At 59.4% G+C, this 15,618-nt stretch overlaps 1 protein-coding gene across 26 annotated transcripts in view; it reads right to left on the bottom strand.

Moving 5' to 3' along the window:
- The window catches only part of TRIM9 (tripartite motif containing 9), a 46,403-nt gene extending 31,196 nt beyond the window's left edge, over positions 1-15,207 (bottom strand). For 8 of the 26 annotated variants that reach the window (XR_013951447.1, XR_013951448.1, XR_013951449.1 and 5 more), the window contains exon 1: positions 14,251-15,204. Coding sequence is in view for 19 of the 26 variants with exons in the window: in XM_080592679.1 (XP_080448805.1) it covers positions 14,251-15,069 (819 nt within the window). In the remaining 7 variants the exon portion in view is untranslated. Of the gene's footprint in view, positions 1-14,250 lie in introns of all 26 variants that reach the window. The other 18 variants (XM_080592685.1, XM_080592686.1, XM_080592684.1 and 15 more) reach the window with 8 other exon arrangements.
- Positions 15,208-15,618: the final 411 nt, after the last annotated feature.

Raw genomic sequence — 15,618 nt, 5'->3', positions numbered from 1 at the left:
ATCTGATTACTCCGGAGTTAAATTTAAACCCGATTAACTGCACAAACAGTGACTTTTACCAACCCTTCCCCAAACACAGGGGCGTCTGAGAAAGCAGGCTGCGAGCCCCATGGGGTGATTCCTCCTCCCGCACTTGGTGCGTTGGCCACCCTTTTGTCTCGCCCCGTAGCCTTTAATAACCATCTGCGTGCTGCAGCCCGGTGCGGCCGGAAATAGGCTTGACGGCCAGCCAGCATCCTGACTTTGCTTTGACATTTAATGGCCCAGAAATGCAAACCGCATCGGGGCAGGACCCACCGGGGCAGCAAGGCGCATCCCAGGGTGGCGATCGGCCGGCAGCCGCTGCTCCTGTAGGGCTGGGGCGAGAAAACTCATCCGCTGGGGCTGGCGCGAGCGACTTGGCACCACTGCTGGTGGTGGCCACGAGGTCCCCCGTGGAGGGGCAGCTATGGGGTGAGCTCAGGGTGGTCCTGATGTGTTGTCTGCGGGCCTGGAGCCCGAGCCCTGCTCTACCACAGAGGAGCAGCTGGGCAAGCCCACGGCTATCATCTCCTGTTGGTGCAGACCGAGGCGTTCCAGAGCTCTCTCCCACCCAAATCTTACCTTGGCCCAAGCGAAGTCCCACCCAGCTACGAGATCCTGCATTTTCTGTGAGGGCTCCTTCTGGATATTTGCTCTTAGCCACCTTGCAGAGGGCAGGCTGGCACGCATTGAAGTGAACCACATCAGCACTGGAGGGCTGCAGCCCCCAGCTGGTCCCTTCCACCGCTGTCCCAAGACGAAAGGCGCTCAGCCTCGGGCTGCCTTTCCCAGTTTAACATTCCCCGGTGTGATACCGGCTAATACCCGCTGAAGGAGGTGGTATTTGGTGCCACTAGCACTTCTACTGGCTATTATGGCCAAATTCCTAATCACAAAACCTACTGTGGCAGAAGGGGAAACGTAACTGCGCTTCCACCCACTACAACTCAAGGGCAAACGCCTTGTCGTGCTCATGAAAATGCAAAGCCTGCGACTGCCTGCAGTAACCTTGAAGGCCATCCTCACAATTCCCCCCTCCAACCTCTCCGTTGGAGCCTCCGGTTCTTTCCTTTTTTCCCCTCCAGCCCCAGGGTCACCCCCGGCTGCTCTCCCCGCGTGCTAGGAGCGCTGGCACCGTCCTCCAGCCGCACCGGTGCCGGGCTGAACAACTTGGTGGGCTGTGGAGGGCACCAACCCCCTGTGCTCCCGGGGGGACCCCCCTGCCTCTCTTCAGGAGATCAGGAGTGAATCTCTCCTACCGCCAGGACCCTCTTTTGGAGAGTTTCTCGTACGCTCCTCCGAGGTCTTTGATCAGCCGTGCCGTGACCAATGACCCACGGGGTACCGTCTCCTGGCGGACACCCCACTGCCCGCCTGTCCGTAGAGGACGCAGCAACCCCCCTTGCTTCTCCGACATTTTTAGGAGGATGCGGGTTCTTTATTCATTTTTTTTTTCTAAACGTAGCCCTTGGCTAGTGCTTTAAAGCTCGCGTTTAACGCTGGAGGCCTGGTTAAATCCCCGGAGCCGCTCTGCGTAACGAGCAGCCCAGCGCCAGCAGCCGAACGCGGCGCGGGGGAGCCGAGCGGGTCTAGCAGCTCTCCTGGGCTCTCCCTCACGGCCAGGAAGGAGCAGTGGGCTGGGGTTTGCCACCAGCCCCATGAGATGAGCCCACCCCATTTACCGAGTCCCCCTCATTCACCCAACCCACCCCATTTGCCGGCCAGCCCGCTCGGCACAGACAGCACCAACGCCGGGACGTCGCTGCCTTACCGGCACTCGCTGGCAGACAAGACTCCGCTGGCGGCAGAACATCAGCTAATTATTCCTAATTTGATGCTCTCTGCTTTTGATACGGTTGCTGCTACCAGGCAGCCCCAGCAGCAGCGGGAGGCGGGACGTCACGACGCACGTGGATCGATCGGCCTCTGGGCTTCGCTCTGAATTTCGCGAAGGTTTAAAACCTCCGAGGTTTTCAGCTTGATACGATGTGGGAAGGAGCTCCGTGGAAAGCCCGCTCCCTTGTGCGTGGGGGACGTGTTTCAAGTGGCCTCCCGGGAGCCCCGCTAAGATTTTCAGTGGAAATCAGGGTGGCACAGGTGACAAAAGCCTTCAAAGGCGGCGTGAAACTACGATGGAGGTGGGCAGGGGAGGGGGATATCGCTACCGGGACATCCCAACCAGACCGGATGGATTATGAGAAGACTGTAGACCCATTAATAACAACTGGAGAATAATAAATCAATAATTTGCGAGGAGCTGGGCTAATGCGTCCCTTTAAAAAATTATTCTTTAATAAGAAAGGACAAGTGGCTAATTAGGAAGTAACGAAGGACCTGTCAGCGTGCCTACAGCGAGCAAGGAGGCGAGGGGACCCGCGGCTCAGCGCTGAAGGCTACCCCGAATCGCTGGGGCCGAGCGATTCATCTCGGTGCCACGAGGAGAGCAGTTAATGGACCCGCTGAACCATTCAGGAGTATTTATGAAGAAGTGGAGAACCCAGGGAGTACCAAGGGACGGGAGGGGGGAATAATTCACGTTTACTCCAGTAATAGTTTTGTGGTTTTTTTTTTTTTAAAGGAAAGAAAGAAGTGCTCCCAAGACCTTAAAGAAAGGAGCAAGGACAGGCGCCGGACTGCAAAGGGGCCGAGACCACCAGAGCCCCAGGGAGAGGGAACTTGGCACAGGCAGACGGAGGAGGGGGAAAGATGGGAAAGGCAGGAGAAGGAGGGCAGCAGCAAGAGAGGGAGGCAAGTCTCAGGGAGGACAAGCAAGTCCACAGTCCACAAGACCGTGGCAACGTGCTCACCATGCCCAGGATTTCTTCCAGCTGACGATGGCCCCTTTGAAGGCCCGGGCACATCTACCTCCAGCTTCCATCCTGGTCGTGCCGGGGAGCAGAAGGCAGGTCTCCTTTACCTCCAGCAGTGGCAGACCGCCTCGCAGGAGGCTCTGCTCCCTTCTTCTGTTACAAACTTGAGCAGGTAAAATGTGGGATAGGAAATCATTTAAGCCCTTAGCAGCTGGCATGGGGGCGAGGCACCCAGTGCCCTGAGGAGCCCAAGGACCAGACGTGGGATGCACAGCACCTCCTGGTCAGTAGAGACCACGAAAATAGCAGCCCATCACCTCGGTCTCTGTCCCTCCTGTTGCAAAGAAACTAACCAGTGGGAATGTATTTTAATGTGACGGCTGTCGAGGTGGAGGAAAAAATGCAGAAACTCTCATAATTTAAATATGAGCGGGGAAGGAGGGAATGAGAGGGGTTTAGCTCGCAGGGGGCACACCAAGTGGTCAGCTCCACTTTTAAGGCAGGGGCCGCAGACGGGATCAGCAGGCAGCATCCCGAAGGGCACACGAGGCTTTGCAGCACTTCACTTCCAACAAAATAAAACGCTTTTACACCATAAATGTACAAACACGTTAGGAAGTGATAAATTTGACACCTCTTTTACAACAAATCTGTATTTAAAAGGGTCTACGGAGACCCTGTGCCACGTGTTTTGACAGGCAGAGACCACTCAACTCGCAAAGTGGGCGAAGAGCCCCACTCTTCTCACTGGGCTGAAGAGCTCTTCTTAAGTCACGGTGTAATTCAGAGGAAAGTAACTTCCAACAAACCCTCAGAGGGTTTAAAACTCTCGGGAAGGAGGTGCTTTGCTAATATTTATAAGCTCGGCTTCAAACGCAGCACCACGCTGGCCAGCTCGCAGGGACGGCGCTCGGCGTCTCGGGAGCTCTTCTCCGGTTCTCAGCTCTGCCGCGGCTAAAACAAACTTTAAAGAGAATGGGAGAGGGTCTGCTGGGTGCGGAGAGCAAACACAGCACGGCGTGCTGGCAGGGCCGGGAGCAGCTCGCTGAAATGCTCTTTCTTCTCCCCGCTGCTGGGCTCCGTGGACGAGCGGCAGCAGAGGGGAACCTCGGCCGAGTTTCACTCCTCCTGCTGCTTAATGCACAGCAAGGAGCCCCTGCTCAGGACACGGCGCAGTCGAGCAGCACCTGTACACGAAGCGGAGGGGCTTCACGGAGTGTGGAAGTGCTCACGGTGCTGTGACCAGCATCGGTTTCATCAGGCAGGCTCGCGGGGTGCAGAAGAGGATGCAGAGACTCCTGCAGGTGTCTGAGCTGCGCCGCCCACCCTGCGGATGCGGCTGAACAGAGCCAGCCTAGCGGGATTAGCCCAGCGCTCTGCCTGAGCTCATTAGCCCTGACTCTTAATTAGCTCCCAAGCATCAGCCCGGGTGGCCCCGCTGTGACCCCCGGGTTTCACACGTGCAGAGAAGGAGCTCGGGTCTGACCCGGCCTCTCCCAGCTGAGCTCGCTCGCTGGAAACCGCTGGGAAATGACCCCGGGGCTTGCTGCAGGGCGCACGTGCAGCGGCTGTGCCGAGCCGGGGCCAAAACCGCCTCCGAGCAGGACAAAGGGGCCCTTCTCCTCCCGCCCGGCCGCTCTTCCTCTGCCCATCACGTGCAGGTTGTGGCATCCCCTGGGAACAGAGCGCCCGCATCCTGCCCCGTCGAGGGCAGCGGTGCTGCTGGTGCTCAGCTGCAGGCTCCGGCTATTACCGAGCACACACCGAAAACATCCATCCATGCATCGGCCGTCTGATGAATCGGATGAATCAGATATTCGTAGATGAATCAGGCATTCCCAGGAACGAGAAGGTAGATCGATGTATTTATGCACGTGCAAAACGGTGCGTAACAGCTTACTGCCTTCAGGCTGTTCTATAAATCACCTGCCGGCCGCAGGTACATCTCCAGAGCCAAATTCCCCCAGCCTTACGCTGAAGGAGTCCATCGCTTCGAGCCACCACGGTTACTCCCAACAGCAGGGATGGCTGCACGAAGGAAGGAAGCAGATACGTCCCTAAATTACCCACCCATCCCACCTCTGCACTACCACTCACATCTCCGGGCTCCTTCCGACTGCAGCCGCAAATCCACTCGGAGACCGCCAAGCCAAGCAAACCGTCTGTTTAAACCAAACGGCTGCGACATCATAAATATTGATCCCGTAAACATTTTGCTGAGGTTAAAAGCTTTTCACAGAGGCGGTCATTAGGCGCGTAGCTCTGCTCTGTACCCCCGGCAGGCGCCGTCATCGGTAGGTGGTGGATGAGAGCAGAGAGCCGGGCAGCCCGAGTCGGCACGGCTCCGCGGCGCTCAGCGCCGGGTGACCACGTTGGGCCCGCAAGCTTCCTTGTATTTAGTAAAGGGAACGCATTTCGGGGCACGTTCAAGTAAAGCGGACGGTTTCTCAGGTTCGGGAAAGGGCCCTTGGAGGGAAGGCACCACGAAGCACAGCCCCTGCCCGGCTGCTTCTGAACAGTTCAGCACGGGGCGGCTGCACGAATATAACCTCTGCTCGTGCGCCTTCTTTTTAAATTACCCTCGTTTCGCTCTTCGTAAGGCACGAGGTGATGAAGACCATGTTCACTAGAAGGGGACTGTTCCACGACCAGCTCACCCACCTGCAGGCGGCTGTGCGTAAATCCCGCTGCCTTCGGGCAGCTCTGGTGATCTCTGCCGGAAAGCTCCGGGCCACGTGCTGGGGGAGGACAAACGCCGCCACCCATCCTCCCCGTGCCGGCTTCCCGATTAAATCCGAGCTCCAACGGCCGATTTTCTGGCTAGCACCTTGCCTTTCATTTGACAGTATAATTACTCTCTGTAGCAGGGAGTCTCCGCCAATTAACTGGAAAGGAACCAAGCGCCGAGGAACCTTTGTGGACGGGGGGATGATGAAGCACTCAGCGGCGCGCTGCCGACAGCACCGACTGATGCTAGCAGCATCCTCTAGACCCACTCGGGGGACAAATTTCAGGCATAACGGGCACTTTTGACTGCCTTAAAACTTTAAAGAAGCCACTTAAAGTGGTTCTCAGGGTGTGAGCACGAGGCACTTAGAGAAATTCACGTAAGAGTTAATAAAGGCGTAGCAAGTTCGAGGCACCCAAAAGCAGGAGTTGCCTGTGGACATCGTGGCTTGCAATTAGTTAAAATACAAATTGCGGCACACAGAGCAGAGCTGGAACAAACCACGGCACTCGACGGCATTCGACCATATCCACCGTGCCTCTGCAGAGCTGCAAGCCGTCCCAGGAGCTGCGGCAGCACCGTAAAAGCGTCCCGTCTCCGTACTTCATGCCCAGCACCTTCAGACAGCCCGAGAGCAGCCAGATGTCGCTCCCCGACACCGTCTGCTCACAGGTGAAGCTGCACCAAGCAGCCACCAGCACCCGGGGAGCTGCGCAACTCTTGAGGTCAAACCCGGGAAGCACGAGCTAAACGCCAGCTGAGGCAGCAGACGAACAGCTCCGTGAGCTCTGACACTGTTCCCTCGGACAACCTGCTCGCATAATCTCAGGAGACCACCGAGAGGACACGGCTTGTTCCCCTCCTGCTGCACTTCACTGTGCCCTCACTCGCTGTGCACTGAGAACCGTGCTATAGTTGAAGAAATGCCTTATGCCTGAGCAGAAACGGGGTTGTTTCCAAGCCAAACCCGCCCGCACTGGTTGTCACAGCATACTGGAGCCCACCGACCCGCCTGAACCCCAAAACGACTCCAGCTCAATCGCAAGCATGGTTCAAGCCAGATTTTAGTCTTTAGCGTGCGCCCGTGGGGCCGAGCTGGCTCGAGAAGCGAGTAGGGGCCCCCCCGAGCTGCTGCAGCCTGTCCTTCACCCCTCAACGGGAGAGCAAGAGAGCCACGGGTGGATCGACCCACCGGTCCCCTGGTCGGCAGCTCCCGGAGCCCAGCACGAGGCACTTCGCCTCCCCAGGCTCCGCGCCAGCATTTCTGGTCACTAGTGGGGTCCCCCAGGGCTCGGTACTGGGGCCGGTCCTCTTCAATATCTTTATCAATGATCTGGATGAGGGGATCGAGTGCACCCTCAGTAAGTTTGCAGATGACACCAAGCTAAGTGCGTGTGTCGATCTGCTCGAGGGCAGGAAGGCTCTGCAGGAGGGTCTGGATAGGCTGGAGCGATGGGCTGAGGTCAGCTGTATGAAGTTCAACAAGGCCAAGTGCCGGGTCCTGCACCTGGGGCGCAACAACCCCAAGCAGAGCTACAGGCTGGGAGATGAGTGGCTGGAAAGCTGCCTGGCAGAGAAGGACCTGGGAGTGTTGGTTGATAGTCGGCTGAATATGAGCCAGTAGTGTGCCCAGGTGGCCAAGAAGGCCAACGGCATCCTGGCCTGTATAAGAAGCAGTGTGGCCAGCAGGGCTAGGGAAGTGATTGTGCCCCTGTACTCGGCTCTGGTGAGGCCGCACCTCGAGTACTGTGTTCAGTTTTGGGCCCCTCGCTACAGGAAGGACATGGACGTGCTCGAGCGAGTCCAGAGAAGGGCGACCAAGCTGGTGAGGGGTCTGGAGAACAAGTCTTACGAGGAGCGGCTGAGGGAGCTGGGCTTGTTCAGCCTGGAGAAGAGGAGGCTCAGGGGTGACCTTATCGCACCCTACAGGTACCTTAAAGGAGGCTGTAGCGAGGTGGGGGTTGGTCTGTTCTCCCACGTGCCAGGTGACAGGACGAGGGGGAATGGGCGAAAGTTGCACCAGGGGAGGTTTAGGTTGGATGTTAGGAAGAACTTCTTTACTGAAAGGGTTGTTAGGCATTGGGATGGGCTGCCCAGGGAGGTGGTGGAGTCACCATCCCTGGAGGTCTTTAAGAGACGTTTAGATGTAGAGCTCAGTGATATGGGTTAGCAGAGGACTTGTTAGTGTTAGGGCAGAGGTTGGACTGGGATCTTGGAGGTCTCTTCCAACCTAGACGATTCTGTGATTCTGTGATCCATCACCCGCAGGGCGGGGGGGAAGAAGGGGCAGCGCTCGGCTCCCCTCCGTCCTGCCCATCAGCCCGAGGGGAAAAATTTAAAAGGACCCCAAGCAAAGCTCTTTGGGAGTACGGGATTTCTTAGTCAGTAACGAGTTGTTGCTGCAGGGCTCCAGGGGAGGCGAGAAATAATCTCACAGATGAGGAACTGCATCGAGGCGCTAGCTCTGAGTCACGGAGCCGCGGCTGGCTGTGGCACAGACCCGGTCAGGTCCTCACCTCCTGGGAATTTGATGTTGGGGTGGAAAAAGTGCTGCTACAGGATGGGAAGAGGACAACTTGGCCATGCCTGAGCTGCACGAGCTGAGCCACCGCCGCTCCTCCTGGACAAGGCTCTCACGAAGGGCTGGCTGTGATGGAAGGCGGCGTAAGGGGCAGGCGGAGGAACTACACAGGAGCACCAACACGACACACGTGGGGACAGTCAAAGGCACTTTGCTTCCCCAGACAGCAAGCCTGGACCCGTGCTGGCTCTGCCATGAAGGTCAAGGCTTGTTTTACGCTGCCACTTTGCACCCTGACAAAGGGAGAGCCCTGCCCCAAGGAAACGGGGTGACATTTGTCACCCCGAGCCAAGGACAATGCCGGCTCTCACGCTGCATGGAGCTGACCCGATGCCGTTTGCACACGAAGGGCTCTCAGCAGTTCGCCATTTCCGACGCCCCAGCTCACGAAAGCATTTAGCCGTGCCCTGCAATCCCTGCGACTTCCATCCCACACTAAGCACAACGCACGTGCTCTCCCGGGGAGGGAGGCTGCAGCTCCCCTTACGGCCTCGGAGGGATTTCATCACAGCTGTCATGCCCTCTGCTTTGTGCAAAGCTCTCAGAATATTACAGAAAACAGAAAAGGTGCCTGGATATTTACCTGCGTTAGAGGACGACCAGGCTGCTGGGCTGGAGGAGAGGGGCTGTGCTGAACGTGCATGTGTAAGAGGCAGCTTTGGACAAGATAGAGGAGTCCAGGTTAGGGAAGAAGGACGGACCAGGGAGCCTCATGAGTTATTTGGCCAGGACCACGAGGCCAAATCTCAGCGGGGACCCTTGTTCTGTAAGCCGCCTCACACCAGAGGTCCCAGAGCACTGGCTTACCAACCTGCTGCCTTTTTGGTACAGCTGGAACTGTCCTTTAGAACTTGAGAGCCTTTTGTCTGGAGCCTTGGTCGGACGCTTCACCCCCTTCACAGGGAGCGGACTTGCAGCACGCCACCCTCTGCCATCCTTCTCGTAGGTGACCTGAGCTAGGTTCACCAGGGATTGACACCGCTGGCTTTGTTTGGCTTCCTCTAAATAGCCATTTATCCCATCCATCCCAGCAGGACGATCTGAATGGGCACAGAGCGAGCTGGCTTACTTAGAAGCTAATTAAATAATTCAGACAGTGAAGGCGCAACGCATACCCGGCCACGCAGAATGCCTTCCCCGAGACAAACAGAGCAGGGAACAGGGCAGGAGATGCAGTGATCTACCTTTTAATTTTTAATTACCCGTTGATATAGCCAGGGAGACCATGGGCAAATCAAAATTGGTCTGCTTTAGAAGAATAAGTACGTGAATCATACAATCAGGTGATGCGGGACATTTCTTCAGCCTTTAGGAAAGACAATGAAAATATCTCCAAGTGCTATGTGCTGGCTCTCTAGAAAGCACGCTACAAGCCTCCTCAGATCCTCTAATAAACATTTTTTAATTCCTTAACCAAATACGAGTTGTTAAAAAAGCCACCCATAACATTGTCGTGAAGATGAACGATGGGGTTCTGTGTTCACCCGCAGACCAGGTTCTAACAAGAGACACCAAGCAAGGTTTTCACTGTAAAAACCTGAACTTTGGGGCGCTTTATTTAGGACGGCAGAAAGCAGCAAAGCAGAGAGCAGCAGCAAAAGCCTCTGGAGAATGTGCTTCTGACCAAGATCCACCCCGCACCGCCGTTAGCTGCAGCGCTGGCTGCTGGCACAGCTTGCAACGCCGGTAAACAAACAGCAATGCCTTTTTCTCACTCTCGTATCATTTACTTAACACCAGGAGCAGTGTTTGTTCTTAATGCTTACTAATTCTCCTGCTTTCCCAGCTACGGATGCAGTGTCAGGAGACTCCCCGGATGACACACTGCCACCTGTTGACATTTCCGGGAGAAAAAGACAAGAATTAGTCCATGGGCTCATTTCTCACTGCTGGATTTTCACTCGCCTCCCCTGAGGCGCTCCTGACTCCCACCACTGTAAGCTCAGCCAAAATTACCAAGTTCACGGGATCCTTCATTTGTGAAGTGGCCAGAATTAAAAATCCAACGTACCTCCATGCGGAAAGAATGGGAAAGGGTTGAGATATCCAGGGCACAGGAACTTTTGGATGGCGCAGCACAGCGTTGCCCTCTCGAGTCCCTGTATTTTAGGGCTTCCCGCTGGAGCTGATGGAGCCGCAGCGATTTACACCCACTCCAAGACAGCCCTGGGCCCATTTTCAGCTGCACAGACCTAAGCGGATGCCTCCTGGCATCCAGGGGATGCCGCATTAGCTCCAAGAACATGCTGCAGAACTTGCCGTCCCACATTACCTGTGATTAATGAGCTATTCTTGGATGCTCCTTACTCTGTTAGCCGAGGTAAGTGCAGAGGGAAGGGTGGCCCGACAGAAGGCTCTTTTCTAAATAAATGCTAATACAAAGGCAGCATCGCCTGCAGGACACACGGAGCCGGTGTAAATCCACTGACCTCGGCGCCGTCCCTTGCTTTTTGTGGCTTCCAAGCACCTCAGCCTGCTCGGCACCCCCAGGAAAACGCCCTGGGGGGGCTGCCTGGCGTTCCCGGGGAAGGAAGGAGACACCCCGCACTGCAGGCGGCAGCCGACAGGGCAAAGGTGCTGGGATTTGGCAGGGCCCTCGCAGCCAGGCTTGGGAAAGCGCAACGGGAGGAGGTTAAGGATCCTCGCCGCTTCTGTTTTAGCAGCAAATATTTTGCAAAAGCAAACAGGCCTTTGTGCGGCAGCAGCTCCCGGGGGTTTCCCCACAGGCTGCAGGAATTCCTACGGGCCCAGCAGCAGCGCCGCAAGAAATCAGCCCCCCGAAATGTTCCTTCTGCCCCCAGGCAGAAACTAACAGGCACGGGCAGCGTGTTCCCAGCCCCTGGTGTGCCCCAGACGTGCAATGCAGTCAGAGCCCATGGGATTTCTGACTCGTAAAGGAGTTTCCCCTGCGCCCCACCTGGGCCAGTGGCAGTCTGGAGGAGCCGAGGCTAATTAGCTGCTGCTAATTAGCTTCTGACCGCTAACGGTCACTGCAGCCGGCTCAGCAGGGGGCTACCTTCAGTTTACAGGCTGGTCTCTACAGCAACCTGCGCCGAGATGCCACGGGGACTTGCAGTCTGAGGACAGTCTGTGTTTGCAGCCCGGGTAAACTCATCCCGGTCTGGAAAATCCTGGCTGAAAGTAAAACCGAGGGCACCGTGCACCTTCTGCCGGCATCAGGGCCTGTTCCTGCTTCGCTGCAAGAGGGTTCCGGGCAGGCGCCTCACCCGCTCCACTTTTAGCATCGAGGTAAAAGAGAAAACGGCCCTGGTTTAAGGCAAAGGAACGGGAAAGGTGCTGGTGAAGAAAAGAGGCTGAGCCCCACGAACCTCTGGAACGGAAACCCGCAACCGTAACCCTTCAGTTTGTCTGAAATAAATAAATATGTATTTATAGACACCACCGTTAGCGAGCTCTAGCAAGAGGGCCTCGAATGTGCAGCGAATGCACGATCCAGCTCCATCTTGTGTTTCTGCCTTTGACATGACAAGCGGCACTACATCTCGTCAGGGTGAAATCCGACCGCTGCAACGTATGTACCAAACCAGGCCAATTCAGATCAAAGCCCCGCTCCCCTCTCATCCCTCTCTGAATATTCCCCCCTCTCCCGACAGCTGTCCTGGCAGGACGACAGGAAAAGCGAGGATTCCCCGCGACCTGTGCCCGGCTTAGGAACCCTAGCTCCCTGAATTACGCTTTACCGCATCTCAGCACTGATTATCCTGAAACCACCATCTGCAAGAACCACGCCATCAGCTCTCTATCAGAGGAAAGCAAAAAAACGGAGCCGTTCCCAAAGAGATGTGCGGAACCCCTCTGGTGTCCATCCCGAGGCAGAGCACACCGCACTTAGCAGCAGTGCCCAGGGCCGGGCAGGGCAGGTAGCGATGCACGAACACAGCTTTCAGCAGCAACCGTTCATCAAAGCACCCTCAGGGCATCGCAGACTCCGGCGAGAATCGCAGATTCTTCTCAGGTCAGGAATTACGAGCACAGACGCACCGCGAAGATTATTTAGCGCAGAGCAGCGTGGTAATCACAGGAGAGAAGGCAGGAGCCGGCCCCTCCGCCCTCTCCTACGAGCTGCAGCGCTCCTTACAGCCACTCACCTCAGCAAAAGGACGAGGCGAAGAGGGGCAGTCTCCTTCTTGGTGAGTTTGTCTTGCCGCCAGAGGCCTGTCCTCCCCGCAGAGCGACACAGAGGCGGTTTTGCAGGAGGCTCGCCACCTCCAGTCTGCAGGTGCCTTGGTTCCAACCAGGTCCCAAACCGATCCACGTGGTTCGGTGGTCCTGGTGCCTTGGTCCCCACCAGGTCCATAAAGCCTGACCCGTCCAAAGCCCTTGGTTTTGTTACGCAGCCCCTCGGAGCACCCCTGAGCTCTGGCGGTGAAATTATTCCTTCAGTTACACAACGCTGCCGTGTTTAACTCCAGCCGACTTCTTTCCCTCCCCTACCACCGTGAAACGGCAGGAAATCCCTGCCCTGCCACATCCAGGAAGGCACACAGGCTGCCGAAACGCAGGCTCACCTTCGCCCTCCAATTTTCGAGACGACCAAGGAAATCGCACGAAAACCCGTCGGTTCAAGTAACACGGCACTTCTGGGCCTGTCGGCTGCATCAGTGAAACACCACATCGATTCAGCCCCCACGAAAAGGTACCTCGAAACAAAAGCTAACCGCTCGCCCATGAACGTGCCACCCTAAAGACCGCAGGGACAGAACCTGAAGTACCTGGGCGCACGCCACGCTGCCCGGACGCCCACGTGCGCATCTCAGTGCCTCGCTGGACCCAAATCAAAGCAGGAAGGCGTCGGGCCAGCGGGAGCACAGCGCTGCAGCCAGAGCCTTACGAAAAGGCCCGGCGCCCGTGAGACTCCTCTTGTTTAAGACCACCGCTGAGCGCCAGAGCCGGCTCCCGTCCCGCTGCGTGCCGGCACAGCCCCAAGCCTTTCGTCCTTCGCTGGGCCAGGCGCCGGAGAACGGGCTGTTCCCGCGGGAGAGCTGGCGCCGGGATTTTAACGCGGCGAGCACGCGCTGGGTTTCCTGGCGGGCAAGATGCTCGCGGCGTCTGACAGCTACCGTGCTGGGGGAGAAGAGGCCCCGCGCTCCCAGGAAAACGGGGCCAGGACAAGCTGCTTCCAGCAGCAACAGGCACCGCCGTTCCCTTCCTCCCTCCGCTCCAGCCTTCCCTCTCAAGCAGCACGGTGCCAAGCACCCACGGACCCCGCAGACGTCAGGGAGCCGCAGCCCAGCCGCTTGCATCCCCCAGGGAGCCACAAGCCGAAGCACAACGCAGAGGTGCTCCCGGAGGGGGATCCCCCAGCCCCTTTCAGCAGGGTCACGCACGTCCCCACCTCTCCCCGACTCCTCGCCACGGGGTCCCCCACCTCCTCCCCCTGCCGGCACCCATCTGCTGGAGCAGGGGGGGATCGTGTCGGTGTTCGCCCGAGGAGTGCGGCACATCCCCTCGCGCCCTGTCCACCCACGTCCCCGTCCCCTCCGTCCCCGCTCCCCCAGGGAGGTGAGCTGAGGTTAGTGCTGCGAGCAGGGAGGGAGGCGAGGGAGGACCGGGTGGCGCTGAGCCAGCGTTGGCTGCGTCCCCACCTCCCGCGCTGGGACCCTCTCCTCCAGCGAGGACGCGTGTGGGAGCGAGCGCGCTCCAGCGCAGCTGATCAGCATGCAGGGACAGGCACCTCTCCCTGCTGCCGGCCCTCCTCCTCCTCCTCCTCCTCCTGCCGATGACTCAGTGTGCAGGAGGAGGCAGGCAGCCCTTCCTCGGCAGCCCCGCACCGCATCCCGTCCTCCTCCGGCGAGATTTCACGCCTCCCTCCTGCCGGCAGCATCCTTCCCGCCTGCCTTCCCAGCTCCGCACCCCTGCCAGCCCCGGTGGGCATCGCCGCGCGCTTTGGGGAGCATCTCCTGCCCTCCTCTGCGCGAGGCCACCAAAAGCAGCAGGGTGAGGGTGCCGGCACGGGTGGATGGATGGCACGGCGGGGGGACGGTGACCCCAACCACGGCGGGATGGTGACCCCAGTATATGTGGAGACCCCCCCCCAACGCAGGGCTTGTCCAGGTGCCGCGTCGGAGGCGAGGCAGCCCCGGGCTCACCTTGTGCAGCTTCCACATGGCGCCCAGCGCCTTGACCTCGTGGCTGGAGTGCTTGCCCTCCTCCAGGCACTGGTAGCAGACGGGGCTCTTGCACTGCACGCAGTACATGCTGTGGTTCTCCAGCTCGTGGTCCGTGCAGGTGGAGATCTTGCGGGGGCTGAGGCGCCGGCTCACCCGGCCTTGCGCCGGCGGCACCAGGCGATGCTTGGCCAGCGGGCCCCGCGGCGGGTGGCAGCGCAGGCGGCAGGGCTCGCAGTAGAAGACGTCGCACTGCTCGCACATGACGGCCGCCTCCTTGGGCGCCTTCTCGCACAGCTGGCAGCGCAGCGCGGCCGCCCGCCCTTGCTGGTAGCGGTCGATGACGGCCTCCAGAAGGCGGTTGCGGGGGAAACCTCGCAGGCCACGCTCGTCCAGGCCCAGGCTGCGGTGGCACTGCGGGCACGTCAGGCAGGCGCTGCGGGGCGGCGGCGGCGGGGCCAGGGCTGCGGGCGGCGGCGGCGGGGCGGCCGGGGGGAAGACGCGGACGCCGTTGGGGGACTTCTGGCAAGGGGTGGTGGGCGCGCTGGCGAAGCCGCCGTAGGAGCCGTAGCCGCTGTCGGCCTCGCTGTAGAGGCTCATCTTGTCCAGGTCCAGGTAGTCGTAGTCGGAGGCGGCCGAGCCCGAGGCGCGGCGGCTCTGCGGGGACTCCGACTCCGGCGTCTGCACCAGGATGTTGCGGGCGCACGCCTGGCACAGGTTGTGCGAGCAGGGCAGGATGATGGGCTCGCGGTAGAAGGAGCCGCACACCGGGCATTTCAGCTCCTCTTCCATCTCTTCCATAAGGGACCGGGGGGAGAGCGGCGGCCGCGGCGCTGCCCGGGGTAAGGGGGGGGGGGAGAAGGAAAGCGCAGGGGAAGCGGAGCGGAGCCACCCGGCGCGACCCGCACCGCACCGCGCCTCGGCGCCGACTGCCGCCCGCCCGCCGCCCGCCCGCCGCGCGGCCCGCCTGGCCCCGCCCCGCGCCTCCCTATTGGTCCAACGCCGGCTAAGGGGGCGGGCGGAGCGCCGCCATTGGTTCCGCCGCCTGTCCGTCCGCCTATCCGCCCGCCCACCGGCCGGGCGCTGCGGGGGGCTCTCCTCAGGGCTGCGGAGCCGAGCCGAGGGGCCCGGCGGTGCGGTGGCGGCGGGGTCGTCCTCCTCCGCCTGCCTCCGCCGCCTCCCCGCCCCGTCACTGTGCCCCCGCCGCAGTCCCCTCAGCGCCCGGGGGGAGCATCCCTGTCAGCACCGGCTCCACGCCGGCCCCCCGGGCAGCCCACGGTGCCCGCTCCCGCCCGCCCACAGCCCCGAGGGTGCCCCCCAAGATGGCGGCCGCCCGCCGGCCCCTCAGTC

The sequence above is a fragment of the Anser brachyrhynchus genome, assembly GCF_964034855.1.
Source record: "Anser brachyrhynchus genome assembly, chromosome: 5".
Classification (NCBI taxonomy): domain Eukaryota; kingdom Metazoa; phylum Chordata; class Aves; order Anseriformes; family Anatidae; genus Anser; species Anser brachyrhynchus.
Note: the sequence above shows the minus strand (reverse complement) of the source record. Positions and strands in the feature narration are given on the sequence as shown.